The sequence below is a fragment of the Orbicella franksi genome, chromosome 4 (assembly GCF_964199315.1).
Source record: "Orbicella franksi chromosome 4, jaOrbFran1.1, whole genome shotgun sequence".
NCBI lineage: Eukaryota > Metazoa > Cnidaria > Anthozoa > Scleractinia > Merulinidae > Orbicella > Orbicella franksi.
In genome coordinates, this window is record NC_138148.1 from 3868929 (window position 1) to 3889252 (window position 20324).

General features: G+C 40.1%; 4 protein-coding genes across 7 annotated transcripts in view; 3 read left to right on the forward strand and 1 right to left on the reverse strand.

Annotated features, from left to right (window-relative positions):
* The window catches only part of LOC145485995 (uncharacterized), a 28957-nt gene extending 21393 nt beyond the window's left edge, over positions 1-7564 (forward strand). Inside the window, exons 36-45 of one of the 4 annotated variants that reach the window (XM_081464682.1) lie at positions 8-226; positions 991-1069; positions 1420-1456; positions 1804-2065; positions 2438-2495; positions 3103-3177; positions 3775-4176; positions 4457-5909; positions 6218-6315; positions 6819-7564. In XM_081464682.1, the coding sequence (XP_081320808.1) occupies positions 8-226; positions 991-1069; positions 1420-1456; positions 1804-2065; positions 2438-2495; positions 3103-3177; positions 3775-4176; positions 4457-5909; positions 6218-6315; positions 6819-7166 (3031 nt within the window). In that variant the 3' untranslated portion in view covers positions 7167-7564. Of the gene's footprint in view, positions 1-7; positions 227-990; positions 1070-1419; positions 1457-1803; positions 2066-2437; positions 2496-3102; positions 3178-3774; positions 4177-4456; positions 5922-6217; positions 6316-6818 lie in introns of all 4 variants that reach the window. The other 3 variants (XM_081464680.1, XM_081464684.1, XM_081464683.1) reach the window with 3 other exon arrangements.
* Positions 7565-8543: 979 nt separating this feature from the next.
* On the forward strand, positions 8544-11364 carry LOC145485996 (bifunctional protein GlmU-like). The gene is made up of 2 exons (XM_081464685.1): positions 8544-8862; positions 9737-11364. The coding sequence occupies exons 1-2, from the start codon at positions 8644-8646 to the stop codon at positions 9974-9976; spliced, it is 459 nt and encodes a 152-aa protein (XP_081320811.1). The 5' UTR covers positions 8544-8643; the 3' UTR covers positions 9977-11364.
* A 109-nt stretch (positions 11365-11473) lies between these two features.
* LOC145486015 (pterin-4-alpha-carbinolamine dehydratase-like) lies at positions 11474-12404 on the reverse strand. Its single transcript, XM_081464711.1, has one exon. The coding sequence runs from the start codon at positions 12396-12398 to the stop codon at positions 12069-12071; it is 330 nt and encodes a 109-aa protein (XP_081320837.1). The 5' UTR covers positions 12399-12404; the 3' UTR covers positions 11474-12068.
* A 413-nt stretch (positions 12405-12817) lies between these two features.
* On the forward strand, positions 12818-19978 carry LOC145486004 (DNA replication licensing factor mcm5-like). The gene is made up of 17 exons (XM_081464697.1): positions 12818-12977; positions 13252-13378; positions 13614-13742; positions 14199-14371; positions 14540-14695; positions 14810-14897; positions 15054-15304; positions 15821-16076; positions 16407-16472; positions 16577-16669; positions 16797-16880; positions 17260-17372; positions 17514-17642; positions 17755-17897; positions 19006-19094; positions 19472-19510; positions 19706-19978. Exons 1-17 carry the CDS (start codon positions 12823-12825, stop codon positions 19805-19807), a joined length of 2193 nt encoding a protein of 730 aa, XP_081320823.1. The 5' UTR covers positions 12818-12822; the 3' UTR covers positions 19808-19978.
* The last annotated feature ends 346 nt before the right edge of the window (positions 19979-20324 follow it).

A 20324-nucleotide genomic window follows, 5' to 3' on the forward strand; every position in this document is an offset into this window, starting at 1 on the left:
GACCCAGTGCTCCGCGGGTCCAAGAGATTGTGCACCATTACGAGGCTCTGCAGGTAACTCATCACCAGTCTTGCCCCAATATCGCTCAGCAAGTCGACAAGAGCCTGCAAGACGATTTGGATGAACAGGATGATCCTGTTAAGCTGGATAATCCGGTTAAACCGGCTCCGCTTAACAGGTCTCCGTCGTTAGATTATCTGCCTTCACGGCTACAAATGTTTCTCAGGTAACCAAATAAACTCTTAAATTATTTATGGGTTACTGAAAGTAACTTAGCAGTAAAACTTTATAAAGTATTACAAAAGATACAGACAGACAAGCACTTTTGAGTTTCTGTGCACTATGAAGACTGTTGACTGTGAAATGTTTAAAATAAAATTTTAGTCACGGATAAACAATTTAAGAAAGTCAAAGAGTCTCTGTAAAGTTTCATTCTAAAAGAAACTCGGTCAGTTTTTTTAACTGTCAACTTTTTCTTTCGTTTGTTTCAGAAGGTCCACTTACAGATAAATTCCAATAAAATGTACATTCATTTGACTTAAATAACAAATTTAAATGTCGTTAATGGAATTTTTCTAAGGAATAAATGAAGTTAAGAAATTTATCGTTTAATGTAGCCTCTGTTTAACTAAATTTGTCATATATACTTTTAAATTTTTGTCTTGCGGATTTGTTTGTTGCCACTTAAAACATATTTGTCTGTTTCCACGTTATGAAAATCAAAACTTGCAATCGTTACACGCTTCATAAGTAGAGTTACTTTTTAAATCGTGGACGTAAAGAATGCTTTGACTAAAGCAATTGACAATCGTTTCATTGCTCGCACCGTGATTAATTCACTCTAGAGCAAACTAAAAACATGCGTCCAGCTTTCATTGTTTTGCCAGCCAAAAAAAAAACCAGGTAACTGGTGGCTGGCGCAGCAGAATATGTAAGCTGTTACCGGCGTTATCTTGTTTTTCACCATAACAAAGTCTTGTCTTTCAACAGCTCGTTTCAGCTGTCTGCCGCCCAGCGGCCTAAAAGATTGTCTTTAACAGTAGAGGACCCCAAGGGCGAAGAAGTGGAGGTACATATGAAGCTGTTGTCCGCTGTTGATCTTTTTCGCAAATGGTGGCCAGTTTCAAATTCTTTAGTATGCATTTAAATCAACCTCACTAAACTCGTTGGGGAGTAAAGATTATTTTTAATTGTCAAGTCAAAAACGGGTTAGAGTAGCTAGTTTTGATACAGTACCTACAAAAGAATTTATAATTGGAAACCATTTATGAAAAGGGTCTATAGTGGTAGATTTTTTGTGATATTTGCGAAAAATTATTTTGAACTGTGTTTGCTTTCGTAGCAATATTATATTAGACTAGTGATGTGTTGAGTTGATTGCGCATTTATTGTTGTTGATTTTTTTTTTTTGTATTTTAGGGCAAAGATAAAGCGGGAGAAAAGGAAAGAAAATCACGTAAGATGATAGAACGTTTTATTACCGTTTCCTTTTTAGAGTTCCACAAAAGGCATTCCCAATGTTTAAGTGATCAAAACCCCCTTCATTTCAAAACTTAAGAACAACGCCGCGCGAAGACAATGCTTCTTAAACACGTTATCTGCTATTACGAATCAGTAAAATTCACTGAATGGTGACAGCGTGATGTGCAAGTCTTGCAGCGTGTTTAAAGCCCCCACCCCCACCTTCCCCCGTCTTCACCTCCCGTGCGTCCCTGTTGGGGAGATGCGATAACCTTACGGGCCAAAAAACTTCAAATCTGAGGCTGTGGAATCTTAAGTTTGTTGTTTTTGTTCAATGCGTAGCTTCCAGTGAAGATGAGGATGACGAAGTTATCAGCCCATCGGAAGACTTGTCAAAGCCTTTTGGCGAAGACGAAAACAAGTCTGAGGGAGGGGAAGATGAGGAGCTGGTTGGTCGCTACTTTGAAAGCCTGGGTACCAGCTCTCCGACGCAGAAAGTGGACGAGCAGCCAGCCGAGCCGCCGCCCCTGGACACGGAAAAACTGATGCGAACCAGGCTGAGTATCTCAGCCAGGTTTTTGTCTCGATCGCATCAACCTGGACGGTATGCAAATATGTAGGCTACATCTTCGATGTGTTAAAACATTATTAATGTACTATAACTATTAAACAGAAAATACCTAATCAACATAGAGGAATGTTCTCGCCATATGACCAAATTCAAAGTGCTAACAACACTGGAGCTATTTGTTTAGGATGTGTAAAAAATTACGTTCAAATAAATGTAAACGGTTGTTTTAGTGTGCTGAAGCCGAGGTACGCAACTTGAAGTCACCTTAACTAGACAACTGTAACAAAAAAAGTTAGGCTACGTTTTTCAAGGTAAAATAACCGCTTTGATAGAGAGGCTTTGGTCAACTCAGAAATGGGCTATTTCAAAATTACATGCTTTGGACCAGCCTTTTTTTTTTTTTAGGGTTGGCTCGATATCAACAAACCTGGATGAAGAAAAAGGCGACCATCGTGCAGATGATGTAAGTTTTCATCTTTTTTCTTTGCAATGTTCAGTGGTGTTTCAAACATTCCTTTAATAAAACATGCAACAAAGCACTTCAACTATTTTTGTGACACTGCATAGACCCTTTTCATAAATGGCTGCCAATTATAAATTCTTTTGTAAGTATTAAAATTAGCCTGACTAACCTCGTTCTTGAGTTGATAATTCAAAAGAATTTTTACTCCCAAACGAGTTTAGTGAGGCTAATTTAAATACTTACAAAAGAATTTTAAATTGGCAGCCATTTATGAAAAGGGTCTATATTTGTACTTCATTTTGTTTTTAAGCACAGTGTGTATGGCAAATTATACAGTGGACTCTTGAATTTACAAATTTTTTGAGCCCTCGATTATTTGAATCTCGTGATTACTTGAAGCATTTTAGTCCCTTGGCAAAAGAAATTAAGGAGGAATTTTTTAACTTTCAGGTCTTTCAAATGCCAGGTTGGTTGAATGTTCGGAGTTCTATCCTGTTTAAGACACTTAACTCGACAGGACAAACCAAAGAAACTCGTAAATAGATTAGTTACAGAAAAGCTTGCGTTCTGATTTGTTTAAAGTGTTGTTCGTTATGCCTTGTTTCAGACCAAACACGATCTTCAAAGGCGAAAGGAAGAAATGGCGCAAGCCGTAGAAGCCACTCGTAAGCGACTAGAAGCTGTAAGTACAACAGTCCTCTACTGACATGGCTTCATAACTGTCTCAATCATAATGCTCTCTGTTGTGTCTTGAAACAACTAAGAAGTCTCTACTTTCTTGCAAAGAAGCGAGCGAGAAAAAGAAATGGTCGCGAGAACATTGGGGTGAGAGGCGCCGGAGACCCGCCCAAAGGTTCCTTGTGGCCAGTTTTCCTCTTGGTTTAAAACGGTCATTGTAATAACCTTTATTTACCCTCAGCAGTGTTTATAGCACAAAGGCTATCGGGGCCGAGCAAAGAACTGAAACAAATATTTCAATTTGAACATAACATTGTTGAGAATCCCAACTGGCCGGAGGCAAACCAGTTTGCCTATTTATAAGCGTGGCCGAAGATTTGAACTGGAGACTACCGTGAAACAAATCCAGGTATTAATCAGAGCGGAACTCGAACCCGGGACCGCTGGATTGCGAGTCCGCCTCGCTGATCACTTGGCCACGTTGCCTTCATGCTGTGTTATTAGTTGTTTCCTCGTTCCTCAGACGATGATCGAAAACAGGAAGCGTAGTGGCTCCATTAGTGATGACTACTTTTTTTTTTTTTTTTTTTTTTTTTTGCAGCTGGGATGGAAAGCTAAAGAAGACATTCTAAGGAAGATGCCAACCACCACCGTGGCATCTAACACCAACACCGTAACATCAACATCAATCACCACCACTGTGTCGTCTTCCTCCACTACATCTGTCACTGTAACTTCTAAAACCTCCGTCTCGATTACACCCACTACTACTGTTACCGCCGCTTCTAAAGCCAGCATCGTCGCCACGTCTGTCTCGTCGACGCCTACTTCAGCTGTTACTGCAGCTTCCAAGACCAACACCGTCTCTACATCTGTTTCTTTTACCACACCCACTACAGCTGTTGCTGCCGCTTCTACTGCTGTTAAAGATGGAGACAGCACACCTGTATCAAGCTTAACAGACTCGAATAGCAAGCCAGCCGTCATAACTAACTTACTTGAGGTAAGGGAGGACGTGTTTAACGAACGCGACTCGAGAAACGTTTGAGACTGGACTGGAAAACTTTCATACTGATGACGTAACCCGACTGAGATCCGTGATTGGCTGATACTCCGTGCAAAGAAATAGCCAATAAGAGACGCTGCACGGATCTCTGTAGAGCTATGTCATCATATGTTACTTTTTACTGTCGACTTTGAGTCAGCAGACGTTTATTTAAATCACGGATTATCGACTGACATTCGTTGCAGTAACTGTTCTATACTGTTATCATCTCTTACAGACGCGATTAGCAGGCTTACAAGAGAATCATAAAGAGAAAGAACGCTCGGAGAAAAGAGAAATCCTTGAAGCTAAGAAAGAGAATGAAGCAAAAGATGATGACTCTGAGAAATCTAAGCGTTCTGCCTCGCATCTCATTGCGTTCTTTAGTCAGTCAAAGTCGTCCAAGAACAAAGAAAAAGAAAAAGAAAAAGAAAAAGAAAACGCGAAGGAAAAAGAAAAAACGAAAACTAAGGAAAAAGACAAAGAGAAAGGACGGGCCACACCTCCCCCGGGAAAGCAAACATCCGACGCAAAATCTGCCCCTGGGGGTAAATTTGAACGTAGGGGTTCCGAGGGGAAATCGTGGCGGAAGTCTTTAGGGATTCTAGGTGGAAGTTCCAAACATGACAAAGAGGAGAAGCATAAGAGGTACTCTGATCCTCGAGCTTTCACACTTCAAGATGTGGTCACGAAAAATTCACAAACGACAACCACCAAGCATGAAGACAAGGACGAGAAATCGAAGAAGAAACAAGCCGAACAACGATCGTCTGCGCCAACTGCGGAATTAGTAACGACGAATTCCAATTCAGCACCAACAAAACATGGTGAAAGCTCATTAAAAACTGTGAAGGAAGAAAAAGAGAAAAAGCCGACCAAACCCACACAACCTGAGAGACGATCCTCCAATCCCACAGCGGAGCAAGCGCTGAAAAATTCTCAAACCCGCGTTAAAACCAACGAGACTTCCTCATCGACGAAAAATGTTCCTTTGAGAGAGAAAAAAGGGCGGGTGACCAATGAAGAGAGGCGAGAAAAATCGAGATCTTTAGGTGATATAGGTAACAGGCTTCACAATATTCAAGAAGTGTCTATTCTAGATCCTAGCGTGCCTCCATCGAGAACAGTCGATACCATGGACATTCCTGATCAATTAACAACTGGAGAAAAGCGGCCCAAGTCAAGCGCTGGGCTTCTGGAAACAACTCCAACAAATAAACCATTAGAACGAAAACCTCGCGATGTCAATGGCACGCTGAAGGATAATAGTCATCTTTCAAATGGGACCTCGAGTGATGTAGATCCATTCAAAAATACAAGCTTGGAAGCTGCTGCTCTGAACAATAATGACAATTTAACCGAACTAAAACCAACTTTGGACAAAAAGCCAGTTCCTGGCTCAGCAGGGTCTGGTAACGAGGTAAGATCGGCTCAAGGCTCTACTCTCGAAAAGAAACCGAACACTAGGGGCCTGGGCTCCGACGTGGAGACGACCAACAAGACTACGTCACCCGTCAAAAACTCTCGGAGTGGGAATGGGTCGAGTTTCATGCCAGATCTCAGTGAACTTTCAGCTGAGTTGTCAGCGGCTATTGCGTCACCGCCACCTGAACCAATCAGACTGAGCATGTCTGAGGCGAACCTGTTGAGTGCCAGTCCTCCTCCTTCCGGTAGCAGACGGTCACCCATTGGTAAGGACCACGGTGAGAAATTCCTTGCTTTATTTTACAGTTTTTGATTTTTTGGTTGGTGTTTTGAAGTCTGGGATTTGGGCTCTTAGTAACAACCAATCAGAACAGCACATGATTTGGAGTGATGTCATCAGTGAGGGAGTTTTTCCGGTCTGATCTCAAAGTCTATTAAATAAGAGCCTGACTTTTTGTCGGGTAACAACGAAATCAGTGAAACCTTGTTTGTCTGCATCTAATTCTTTTTGTTGTTGTTGTTGTTGTTGTTGTTGGAAAATGCACTCAAGTGTTTTGACTGTGTACCCTTGCAGATAGTGCTAGCGCGACAGATATCGATCAAAGCACATGCCAGGAGACTCTGGAAAACCTTGTTCAAGCTTTCCAAAAAGTCGTTGACCTCCAGTCCAGGGTAAGCCCTATAAAGTAATATGTAGCTGCCATAGCAACATAACATCGTGCTTGTTCAGCTCAGGTTGAGTAATGGTAGTTTTTAGAAAGTACTTACTCTTAAGTTTGAGAATCTTTTTTTTTCGGATGAATCTTCATCATCTTCAGTTTCAAATGATGGTGGAACCGCTAGTTGGCGTATATAAATTACAAAGGTCTCAAATAATAATTACTAGCTTACAGCATCAGAATGAGTAAAATGTGTATTGTTCATATATGCGTAATAGGGATTTAATTTTGGATAAAAATAGGTGTTCGTAGGGGTGCAGAGCCACTTTATTTCCTTACTGAATTTCAGTTGGACCTAAGTGATGTGAATCCAACAAGATTCCAGTAAAAGACTGAGAGTTTGAAATCATAAATGGGGGTTGAAATACCAGTTTAAAACGGGAGCAGATGATTCGAACAATTATAACTTTTTACGAAATCGTTAACAAAAGTTAATCTGCCTGCGTTCATTTGCAGATTCTGAATGACGAACCCTCGGACGAAAGCCATGAGGTGTTGTCGTACATTTCAAGCACATTTTCAGCCATAGAGGATCAAATACACGAGTCGCGCCTTCGACGGCGGCAGTGGGAACTTTCTTCTCTTCCCAGGGGTAAGCCCGGCTCAGGTTCCAGGCCTCTGGGCGGCGCGTTAAGTTTCTCCACTGGCAACTTGGACCAACTGTTACCTAAAGGGAATTCTTTGAGAAGAAATTCGGCGTTTTCTATATCGTCCATACCCGAGGATGTAGAAATACATGAAGTTTTACTGGAAAAATACTCGAACAGATTGTTAGAGATGGTCGCGCAAAAACTTAGTAAATGAGTAGTCTCTACAGCAGCCTGAAATTCGTTTCTCTGTAAAAAAACAAACAAACAAACAAACAAACAAACAGCACAACGTAACAGTTGTCGTTTTGTCCTTCAAAATGGTTGTGAAAGTAGCTTCACTGGTTCATTTCGAGCTTAGTGTGAATTTGACTGTAGGTTACTTGTCTGTAAATGTAATATGCAGTCTTTTTTTGCTGACCAGTAGGGGCGTGGAGTTTCAAATCACTCGTTCTATAAAACATGTGAAAAGGTACGTCTTTCAAAGGTGGACGAGTTTTCGTGTCAAATTGTGTTATTTTTGAATTGATATTTTCTACGTTGATCTACGAATGTAAGAAATCGTTATGAGAGTAGATACTGAGTAACGGACTGATTAAATATGATACTTTATATTTAAAAGGGAAAAACTATCAAAAGTAGTTGTAAATAAACCCTATGAGGTGAAGTTTGACTTTATTGTTCTGTTTTTGTTGTATTTTCATGTCTTTTGGGCGGCTCGTGCCAGGTGCACTACGACTGTATAAGATATGATATAGCAAAATTAAAAAAGCTGCGGCCGGATGTCCAGAAAATTTTCTTCTCGCGGCTTCGTCGTTGGCTTCGTAAAAGTGTAGCAGCTCTCGTATGCTTGTAACTGTTTCGTTTGTTAGCAGCTGTTAGACAGCTGTTATTGTTTCGGGGCTAATGGCTTTGTTTCTGTTGTTTATTCTTTTGTCATCTTTAATAAAGGGTATCAAGCCATTCATGTGAGACCTGACAAGAGCTGTTACTCGACCCCTTCCCAATCTAACCAGGGCGGGTTCATTTACACGGCATATTGGCATTTCAGCGTCGTATTAAATCTACCAAGGAAGGAAAATGCGATAATTACGCAAGTGGGGGTTCAACCTGTTCTACTAGACTGGAAATCCGAAGAGCAGGGAAAAGGAGCTAGCGTTGGAAGACCACACTCGAGAGACAGGCAGAAATCGAGCCTAAACACGGAATAAGAGCTTTTGTAATTATTATTTCTTGGAGTGCATCCTCAGCTAAAAATGTGGTGTTTAGTCATGAACACCCTAAGTGAGTCCAGAATCCTTGATTTATACCCCTAAGCGAGACGACGAGCATCCACGACCTTTTCATATAGGAGTCCCCCACCCCCCTCCCCCGGAAAGCAACCGTGAAATTTTAATTAAGCCGGCGAGTTTCGAAACCTCTCCGCTTCGAAACTGCGGTAATCACACTATTAATGCCAGAAGCTCCTGGTAATGCAGAAAAATGTGAAGTGGAAGAACTGTACCACCAGTTTGACGGACTACAGCTTTCATCAACACTAGTTGGAGCCATGAAATAAGAAGAGTGAAATTATTTTTAAAGGATCAAGATTATTTCGGTGCGGCTAATGGGGCATTTCCGCAACTGTCACCAACTTCCGGTTCAGGCCTTGCGCTTAGTCACGCTTCGTCACGCGATCTTTTCCCTCTTCCAAGATGGCCGATGAAAGCAAGAAAAAACGTTTTCGAAACGAACCTCGTAGCACGTTATCCTGCTATGCTCTGCGACTAAAACCTGGACAAGAAGTGAGAAAATGTTTACTAAAGTACGTCAGGGACAAAAACCTCGAGGCACCGTTCGTTCTTTCATGTGTAGGCAGTGTGACGCAAGCTACCCTGCGGCTGGCTAATGCAGCGAGAGATACTCCAAATGAGGTGAGAAACTGCATCCACCTGTCATGTCTAAGAGACTCCTGGTACCTCTGTCGTAAGTTTATCGGCTATTAAGTACAGGATGCAGGGCTACGTTTAATTTTCTAGCAAAGAATTGAAGTGGCTTGCTTGTTTAGACGCGCTTTAGACACGTGGCTCGCGCGCTCTCGGCGCGCTTCGCGCCCAAATTCCTTTTGTATTAATCTGTTCCCTTTCTAAACCTACTATGCAAGCTAGCTCGATTAGCTCATTTGTTCCACAATCTTCTACGGCTGGGAGAGATTTCCTTATATCCACATGCTCAATAGCCTGCGGTCTGGGGTCTCCCATGTAAAAAGGACAGGGTGCTTATTAGAAATTTTGAAAAATCCCCTAAGAGGTACCAAGATCCTGTTTTGTGGGCATGGCTTCAAGTATTTTTCACCCCTAAGGTGTACCAAGTCTAAAAGAACGTATGATCACCACTGTCCTGTCTTTTTTTTTTCATATCAATACTCTAAAAGGTACCACAGAAGCTCCAGCCGTGGACCTTTCGAGGCTGAACACTCTAACAGGTGCCAAACCTGCTTTTTAGCCCCTAAAAGGCATGATGAGCATCCCCCTCCTTTATTTATGGGAGTCCCCCCTCTCAAGGAGAGGACTCATGCCAGCCTCATTTGTCTTGACTCTCCCAGGAGTGAGTGGTTGGTAAACTCGTCCTGCAACAGAACTAGGGGATGTGGCGTTGTTATAAGATGAAATTCTCAGAACTAACCAGAAGGAAATGTATGGGATACCTTGGGAGAATTAACTTTCAGATCTTGGGAGTGGAAGGGTTAAGTGCCATATTACCAATGCTTTCCATGCCTTTATCATTGGACATGTTGTTTCTATTTAGATAATGGAGGTCAAAGGCAGGCATGAGATTGTCTCACTTGTTGGAACACTTGCAGACGAAGGGCACCTTCACGCTTCCCTTTCAGACAAGGACGGGCATGTGGTGGGTGGCCACGTTATGGGAAACATGGAAGTTTTTACTACTGCTGAGGTTGTTATTGGAAACTGTGATATGTTGTCATTTACCAGAGAAATGGATGACGTGACTGGTTTTGATGAGCTTGTCGTAACTGAGAAATAGTAAACTAAGTAGCCTGCTTAAGTTATGCTGATCACTTGAGCAACTGTAACAACTATCTTAGTCATTATATGTTTACATTCAAACATGTTAATTAACGTTGTTTTAAATGAAGGACATTGTATTATTTTGCATATGGTTTGAAGGGCAGTCTTATTATGAAAACAGTTTTCTGTTCAGTTTTATATGTGACTGACCAAAAAACCTCTATATCCAAGAAAATCTAATTTTTCCAACTTAATTTCTCATACAATTTAGCATTCCCTTGAGGGTTTTTTAATCTTTTCTTTATCCATATTTTTCACTTTTATGATCATGATAGCTTAGCATTTATACCAAATTTAATGCAAGGTAATGGAAATGTGAGAAAATTTTGCCTCTTCTAACATTGTATTAATAGTAATTAATGTATTTTTTTTATATAAAATGTCATTTTTATAATTAAAGAGTTTGAAATTCAGTTTTCTTGTCAGCCAATGATCATGTAACTCAGCTATTCTCGTCTGAAAGTTTAAGTAAACTTTCCAATAAAAAAAGTTTCATTATTGAGTGCACAAAGGCGTATTAGAATGGTCCATGGAAAATAAGCAGATCAGTCTCAAAAAAATGGCATTGTGGTCTCGGAATCTCTGAATTGAAGCACATCTCAGAATCTTGAAATTATTTTAAGATTTTTTGTACAGTGGAACCCTGTTAATACGACCACCTTCAGGCCATGGAAAATTGGTCACATTAACAGGGTGGTCATATTAAAGGGATTCTTTAAATAAGAAAATGACTGACTGAGCTTTTTTCAGGTCAGATTAAAGTGGCCGTAATAACGTGGTTGCATTAACTGGGTGGTCGCAAGGCGGGGTTCCACTGTAGTGAGATACAGGTTGATAAAATTCCAAATGATAACACTATTAAAAAAGAATGCTAACAGATCTGTCAATCTGCACTACTGGAACTATCAGTATATATATTTGAATTAAAGAGAATTAAATTAGAATGAAAGAGAGTTAAGAATTAAAGAGGTACTAGTTTTGAAAAATTCTAACATATCAAACAGTAATGAAACTGTGACATGGAGGCTGATAAAACAAATAACAAATGGCATGACTAGTGTTGAAATTCCAGAAACCAATCCCCTGACCTTTTGAAATTGCACCATGAAAAGGTTTTAAAATCAGACAGGGAACATGCACAACCTTCCTAATGGGATCTCAGTGAAAAAAAAATGAGTTGTGTTTAACTTCTGCACCTATGTACCACAACAGGAGAGATTTATATCTCAAGTGCCCAGTATTTGGGACTGGGGGAATGGGCAGAACTGCAATACAAATTGGTCGTGGAAAGCTAGGCCACATTCGAGCTACTGCCCCAACAGGCCAACACTTAACTCCATTTTTCATAGAATTAAACAACTGGGAGTATTCCTATCTCCCCTCCCCTCCCCTCCCCTCCCCTCCCCTCCCCTCCCCTCCCCTCCCCTCCCCTCCCCTCCCCTCCCCTCCCCTCCCCTCCCCCACTGGATGGGGTGTTTGTCCAGTGCTGGGTTTCCCCCAATGTCTGATTCAGTGTTCCCCATTTATACACCTGAAGCAAGAGGCATTTGTCTAAGAATACAACACCCACAGTCCACTACACTAATGGTTACGCCATCGCACCTCCCATTTATGGCATGGAAAACATGGCAACTATTCTTGAGAGTAAATGACAATCAGAGAGTGTCTGTAGTGCTTTCTTGTTATATGGAATTGTTAGGCTTGACGAGACGCCTCTTCCTAAGGAAAACGAAACTAGAGTGCAATGAACAACGGCCATTTCCTTTGCTTATATCTTTGCTTTGATCAATATCAAACCTCTCTGAACCCTTACCATATAATACAATGATGGATGTAATGAGAAAAAACCTGCTGATCTTTTATACAAACAATAGTAAGGTCCCAAGCAAAATTGTACAAAATGTATCGTGAAAATTAAATTACACACCCTCAAAATGCTCTAAAAACTGCCTGTTCAAGAAAGTCAGTCTTAGACTCAGTTAAAAAGTTCACAAATGTTTTCCCAAGCGTGCGACTATTCAGAAGTTCGGTGAGCGCGGTTTTTACGTTTAGCCATCACACTTTGCGATCGAGTTAGCAGCAGTCTCGATGAAGTTTGCCAGTTTGACATCATTTTCCGACAGGCCGCTGCAGTCATGTGTACTGAGTGTAATCTGCACTTTGTTGTACACGTTAAACCATTCGGGGTGATGATCCATTTTCTCGGCTTGCAGAGCAACACGTGTCATGAATCCAAACGCTTGGTTGAAATCTTTGAAAAGGAATTCCTTGTAAATAGCGTCTCTGCCTTCCACTTCTGTCCACCCAGATTTGCGCAAGGACGGAAGAGTTGTGTTTCTTTCTTCTTCGTCGAGTTTCTGGCGTTTTGGTGCTGACATGGTGGAAAGAAGACAAAGAAGTGTGAAAGATGTTCACTTGCGGTACATTCGAGCGCGGAAACGAAACAGGTAGCCAGGGAGGGGAGAGTCGAGTATTTGCCTTCATTTCATCGATGGTCAATATTTTATTCTAGATGTACATGGAGATACACTAACAGAAAAACTGTCAAAATTAATAAAACAAGTTTATACATAGTCCATATTAGAACACGCGATGTGAAATAAAATGAGAACACGTTCATTTGTAAGGAGAAAAATACCGTTCCCCACCCCGAGAAGAAGAAAAATGCCCCTCGTGCCTGACGAACATTCCACGTGACTTCTACACAAACCAATCACGTAACGAGACAGTGCAGCTTTCCCGCCAAATTTGTTCTCCCGGGAAGAAACAAGCTGTAGTCAGTTGAGTGAATCCTTCGCGAAAATGTCAGGGTTTGACGAGCGTCCAGTTTATTTCAGCGATGCGTTTGGCTCCGAGGAGCAAGCAGATGAGCGAGAAGTTAACAGAATCAGTGCTAAGAAGAGATTCAGGGAATTTATTCGTGAATTTCACGAAGGAACATTCAGCTATCCATACCGGTAAACAAAATGGCGCTAGCTAGCATGCTCGATCGAAGAATCTTTGATAACAAATTTGTTTTTTTTTTCTCTAAGTGGAAAGGATACATTTTAAAACCTTAAAGACACCAAACTGTGGCTATAATAGAGTAAATCTGAGAAAGGATCCCCAAAAAATAGCATTCATACTCGTTTTATTGTCACTCGATGTAAAATTTTCAAGCATGTGCTATTCAAGCATGTTGTCCCAAAACCAAATGTTATTCATTGATGTTTTATTTTTTCTCTCTCACAGTGATCAGCTTAAAAGACATTATAACTTAGGACAGTACTATCTTGAAGTAGATCTTCAAGATTTGACGAGTTTTGACGAGCAACTTGCTGATAAACTTACCAAGAGTCCTGCAGAATTCTTGCCTCTGGTGAGTAGCATCTTAAGCTTAATTTCAAGTGAGGTTTTGCGGATCGTTTCAGCTCCTTTTTCCGCCAGAAAATAAATTCGAAAGAATGTTTCCAAAGGCCATTTGAACCCCGAATTTCTGTACTAGCTGGAAATATACTTCCCCTTGCTAATATGCGGGCAAAGCAAATTTTGATCAGCAATAGTTTTGAAAAACACATGTACACATCTAAATTATGTTGTAAACTATTTCTCAGTTTGAAGATGCAGCTCGAGAGATGGCAGATGAGATTACAAAGCCACGTCCACTGGGAGAAGAGGAAGTACAAGACATTCAGATTACTCTCAAGTCTGATGCAAACCCAATGAGTGTCAGAGAGCTTAGGGTATTGAACTGTCAAGTTATTTCAGTGGCTAGAACTTTTTATTTTCATCTTTAAAGGAAAGAGCATCACCTTGCCAGTCACTTGTTACAATTTTTTTGACAGCTCGACCAATCAGAGAGCCAAGAACCACAATATTATAATACCATAGTCCTCTCATACCAACTTAGTTTGCAATTTTTTGTGACAGAAAATATCCGTATCCCCCCCCCCCCCCTCTCCATAGAGGCTGTTTAGTTTGACCCCCTCTTCCCATCCCTCTGGAAATGTCTTGTTTCACACTTTTCTTTAAAACGTTTTGACCTTTGAGACTCCCTTTCCCTTGACAAGTTTCCAATAGTCCTTCTTTAGGTAGGTCTGAACATTTTCTGGGACCATACAATTGGCTTAGAAATACTTTGCAAGAGAAGTTTGGCATCTTGCTTCTTATTCTCAATGTACGATTTGGTCCATTTTTAGTCTGAGCAAATGGCAAAACTGGTAAAGATTCCAGGTATTATTATCAGTGCTTCAGCTATCCGTGCAAAGGCAACCAACATTACCATCCAGTGCCGTTCTTGCCGTAACACCATCTCCAACATTCCTCTGAAGCCTGGTCTGGAAGGATATGCCATGCCTCGGAAATGCCCCAGGTATTGAATTGAAACTGTTAAGTTAGGGATTTTGAGTTTGAGTTTGATATGGAGTTAATGCAGACACAAGAATTACAATAATAAATTGCTTCACATTGTTGGAGTTCGTTAAGAAGCACATGTCTCATAATAGGGATTGAAAGGTTAATTTTTATATTTCTCTAACAGTGATCAGGCTGGCCGTCCACCTTGTCCTTTAGATCCATTCTACATCATGCCTGATAAATGCAAGTGCGTTGATTTCCAAGTATTAAAACTGCAAGAATCTCCAGATGCTGTGCCCAATGGAGAAATGCCACGTCATATGCAGTTATACTGTGACAGGTAATTAAAACTATTGTTGATTACCCTTGATTATCACCGTGGCAAACAAAACTGTACTATTCTAAACTCTGGTTGATATTTACACTGGCTTTTTTCTCTCTCTCTCCTTGAAAGGTACTTGACAGAAAAAGTAGTCCCTGGTAATAGAGTTACTGTGATGGGAATATATTCCATCAAGAAAGTTGCACAAAAAAATGACAAGGTGAGTCAAAGTCAAAGAAAAGGAATAAAATTGGAAGCAGCTTGCTATCAGTAGCATGTTCTGTTAAAAAAAAAAAAAAAAAAAAACGGCTGGGCTTAGAAATATCTTGATTCTTATGCCCCAAGCTATCTACTGATCATCTAGTTTTCTTCTCAGGACCGTGATGGTGTGGGTGTTGGTATCAGGAAGCCATACCTCCGCGTGGTTGGCATTCAGGTTGATACAGAAGGCCCTGGCCGCAGCTCTGGAGCACCACTGAATCCTCTTGAAGAGGAAGAGTTTAACAGATTTGCCAGCAGACCTGATGCTTTTGAGACAATAGCAAAGAGTATAGCTCCATTTATCTACGGCAGTGAAGATGTCAAGAAGGCTATTGCATGTCTGCTGTTTGGAGGGTCTCGCAAAAGGTTTGAAAAAAAATCTTGACACGGATTGTTTGGGTTTGTCTGAATATGTCATTATTCACAAATTGCCAGTATCTGATGCAAGGTTAATTCTGTGTGAAAGAGATCATATTAATCAAAGTAGCCAGATGTTTTTTGTCTGTGTATGACATGCTTACCAAAGGGTTAGCTAGTGCATTTGAGTCTGCCATCAAGGTAGAGCCCTAGATTCCAGCTCTGGGTGGTGTCCTTCTGTTATGTTCTTGGGCTTAGCATTCTACTCTGACACTTGCTAGTCTTCACCCTGGAGCAGTGTCAAATGGATACAAGTGAACCTGAAGTAATAAATGCTTGAGTAAGACTTGTGATCAGCACCCTTACCGCTTGTCATCAACAGAGAGTAGCCATGGGAGTTACAACAAGAGTTAGCTCAAGCATCAGCTAGGCATGCATGCTCCTTCTCCCTTGGATTGCTCTGTACCTAAACCTTGTGCAAGCTTTCCGCTGATCTCTTTTCTCTTACATTTTACACATTTGTAGGCTTCCTGATGGACTCACTCGTCGTGGTGACATCAATGTGCTGTTGCTAGGTGACCCTGGTACTGCTAAGAGTCAGCTGCTGAAGTTTGTAGAGAAGGTTTCTCCTATTGGTGTGTACACATCGGGAAAAGGGAGCAGTGCTGCTGGATTGACAGCATCAGTAATGAGGGATCCAGCATCACGTAACTTTATCATGGAGGGTGGAGCTATGGTGCTAGCTGATGGTGGTGTCGTCTGCATCGACGAGTTTGATAAGGTGATATAACGCTGCTTTGAATTCATATATATGTATACTGTAGCTGAGAAAAAATTAGTCTGATCTGTTACATGTGGAAAGCGCAGCTTACTTTAATTTTAGCTGAGTTCAAAAGCTCTCTTTCAGATGGTGAAATGAGCTGGTATGCCAGCTCTTAACTACATCTCTGAGTTTCAGTTCATTTTCCTTTCGGAGTTATAGAGGATTAACAGTCTGTGACTAGTGTGCAAGTTACCACTGACATTAAAGAAACAGTGAAGTGTTCACCTGGTACATCCTTGGCATTTCACATTTGAAAGCTGTTATCATTTTGTTTGTGGCATTTTACAGATGCGTGAAGATGACCGTGTGGCTATCCATGAAGCTATGGAACAGCAAACAATTTCAATTGCTAAGGTAAACTTTTTTGAAAGCATTGTCCTCTTGAGAGGTCCACTACTCAGCATTGCTTTTTTTTGATTCACTGTTGACTTCAAATGAGATCTAATTAACTCTTGTAGGCTGGTATCACCACAACATTGAACTCAAGATGCTCTGTGTTGGCAGCAGCAAACTCTGTCTTTGGTCGCTGGGATGAAACTAAAGGAGAAGAGGTAAAAAAAAAAAATGCAACTTTTACAATGTCTTTTTTTTTTTCTTTCCTTTCTGTTTTTTCTTTTTCTAAAAGTCTTCTTGCAGGTATTGGTAATCATGCTAACTTATTTTCCTCTTCCTTGCCAGAACATAGACTTCATGCCAACCATATTGTCCCGTTTTGACATGATTTTCATTGTCAAGGATGAACATGAACAGAGCAAAGACATGGTAAGCTGCTAGTCAGAGGATTTAATGTAAGGTCACGAGAAAGACAGAAGATTAGTTGAATTGGGTCATCTGACAAATTCATTGTTAAAAGATTAAAATCTTTCAGGGATGTTCTTGGAGGGGCAGGATATGGAAAACTTTTTAAGCATAACAATTGGGTTCAAATATTTTCACAACTTGTATAGAGAACACAGGCGTCTTTTACTAATAATAATTATTCTTTAGGGTCTAGGTGTTAAAAATTGTTCCTGTGGTAGACCTTAAAAGCAACATTGCATCTATCATAATCATTTTAGGAATAAAACCATGAATTAAATAATTAGAATAAATTAATAAGTTAATCATTTCATAGAATTTGTTTTCTTTATGATCTTTATAGCGCCTTGCCAAACACGTTATGCAAGTCCATCTGAATGCAGCTCAAGTTGGACAGGCACAAGAGGGTGAATTGAGCCTGAATTTCATAAAGAAGTACATTGGTTACTGTCGCAAGTATGTACTAATTAACAAAATGCATTATTTAATGAAATACCTTGAGAGGGTATTTTTTTATAATTCTAGAGTTCATGTCAGTACCGTTATTGTCATCGCGTCAAGTTCTTGTATGTCATGTTACAATTTCATTTCCTGTAGCAAATGTGGCCCCAGGCTGTCTGAGGAAGCCGCCCAGATGCTCAAGAACCGTTATGTTCTCATGCGAAGTGGAGCACGTGATTATGAAAAAGATGCTGAGAAAAAGATCAACATACCCATCACAGTCAGGTAAAACAAAATAATAGTGAGTAGATGGCAAAGAAAATGACAGGTTCATGATTGTAGATTGTTTTTTTTAACTTAACACTCAGCTGCAGTGACACTTATATTTACCTTTCAGACAACTGGAGGCAATTATCAGGATATCCGAGTCACTGGCAAAGATGAGGCTATTGCCTTTTGCTACAGCAGCACATGTGGAAGAAGCTCTGAGGCTTTTCCAAGTGTCGACACTAGATGCTGCTATGTCTGGTAGCCTCTCAGGTGAATTATTTATGAAGCTTCTTAACCACCGTCTGTAATGCACCTTAGGTATTTAATTCTAAGCGGTGACCAACAGTTTGAAATTGGAGAGTGAATGCCCAGATTATACTGTGTATCTTTGGAAAGCAAAAGTTCAATAGTCCAGTTTCGAGTTAACCAAGACTGCTGAATAAAAATACCAAAGACACATATGTACAAGGTTAGTCTATCACTGTACAGATGAGGCTTTGCTCTGGACATGGAGCTATGATTGTAGCGGAGCTATGATTGTAGCGGAGCTATGATTGTAGCAGAGCTCTGGCAGGCCAAAGGGCTGCCAAGCAGAGCCCCATACTTACATAAGAAAGAAAAGTAAACCCATGAATGGATTTTCTCATGGTTATCGAGGCTAGCGGTTTTGCTCATGGGGGTGTATACATGACAGTTGCGGCAATGATGGAGTCCAGCAAGATGGCAGCCATACTATAGCTAATAGGTCGACAGACATGCAGCCTTGGTTTATAGCATCCTTCTTTGATATTGGACATCTGTTATGATCAATTGACACCTGTCAAAACAAGGTATCTGCTGACCAGTATCTCATGACCATATCACAGGCTCAAGTTTAGATCTCACTGAGGTCACAGGTTTTTTTTAAGTTGATCGCTGACCAAGTGCTGGTTTTTGACTGGATCGCAGGCTCATGTCGAGTTAACTTGCAATCAGGGTCAGGTTGTTTGGAAGGCGGTTAACACTAACCCAGGATTAAAAGTTCACTGAAGAAATAATTTTTTCTTATATACAAATGTTCTTCACTGCTTTTGTTTTGGGTAGTTTGAGGTTATTCAAACTCAAAACAGAAGGCCAAACAATATACAGAAAACCTCACCACAAAGTTATAAAACTCAAATCAAAATTCTTGCTTATCCTGGGTTAGCTTAATCAGGCTTTGAACAACCTGGCCCTGGAGCTCTGTTTTTAAGCTTGGCTAAATCTATATATTAGCCTTTGTTGCTGCCTTCTGTTATTGGAAGTGGGGCTTAGGAAGCAAAGATCAATGGATTATACTTTTTCAGGTATTAATGTTACTGTTGAACAACTTAGTTGTAATTTGTTTGTTACTGTTTAGGAGCAGAAGATTTTACTCCAGAACAGGATGTTGAGGAAGTGAGACAGATAGAAAAGCAAATCAAGAGAAGATTTGCCATTGGAACTCAGGTATTTTCTTATGAATTGAGTTTTGATGTAAATAGAAAGAGTAAAAATATACACTAAAACAAAGAATACAATGCAGTGAATCAGGATTTTACCCCTATGTGAAAGATTATCACATAGGCTAAGTACCATATATTAATTTTGATAAAAATTAACTAGTCAACTTTAGCAAACTGAAATTCCCCTCAAACTCAGTATAAGTCCTCCACTCAGCTTTCAAACTTCAAGGGTCTGGCATTGCAGGTTGACTTTTCTATTCACAAGTTATAAAAGTTATAAAAGTTATAAAAGTTGTATGTTCCCCTTAGGACTCCTCTTGAAACATCTGGATTTAGTGTTCTAACATACTACTGCAACTAATCTGATGACCTCTTTTCTAGGTTTCTGAACAAAGAATAATCCAGGATTTTGAAAAACAGGTATGATCTAATATTTATACCAAAAATTGTCTGTAAACATTGATGTTTTAAAGAGTGCTAGATTAGAAAACAAAGTACCAAAAACTATATTACAAGGAACAGGATTAACCTGAAGACAGGAAAAGTTGTGTGTACTTTCACTGTTGCTTTTACCACTAAATATTCTATTCTCTTTTCATCATCTTCATCTTGTAGAAATATTCTGAACGTGCTATCCACACCGTAATTTACATTATGCTGAGAAGAGGCGAGCTTGAACACAGATTTCAAAGAAAGGTCCTGTACAGAGTGAAATGATCAAACCATTCCTGTTAACTGTGGCAAAGCTTCAAGTATCCTGCCATATTTGGATCATAATTGGGACCAATAGTCTCATCATTTTGTATTATTTGTCTTTGCTCAAAAGCTTTACAGAGTTCCTCATATAATAACTGCATTATAAGACATTAAAATTCACAAGATCACTTACATTCTCTGTCTTTGCTAAAATAGTAAGAAACACCTTTGTATACAGCTTGTGTGCCGAACATTAATGTTAATAAAATAGACATTCCAAAAAAAAAAAAAAGAACGGTGCCAAGTATTTTATCAACTTGCGAGTGTCCTTCCTTTGCTTGCACAGTAACTATTTGGCCTAAATATGTGAATTACAACCAGTTTTTCACAAGATGAACTAAAAGGGCTCAGTTTCACACAACAGTGTCCCAAAAAAAGTGTTCTGTGTTATGGAGTTGTACATTAAGCAGTGCAACTGACACTTTTAAGTTTAGCACCATGTTTACACTTATTTCAGCTCTATTTTCCTTTGTTCAAG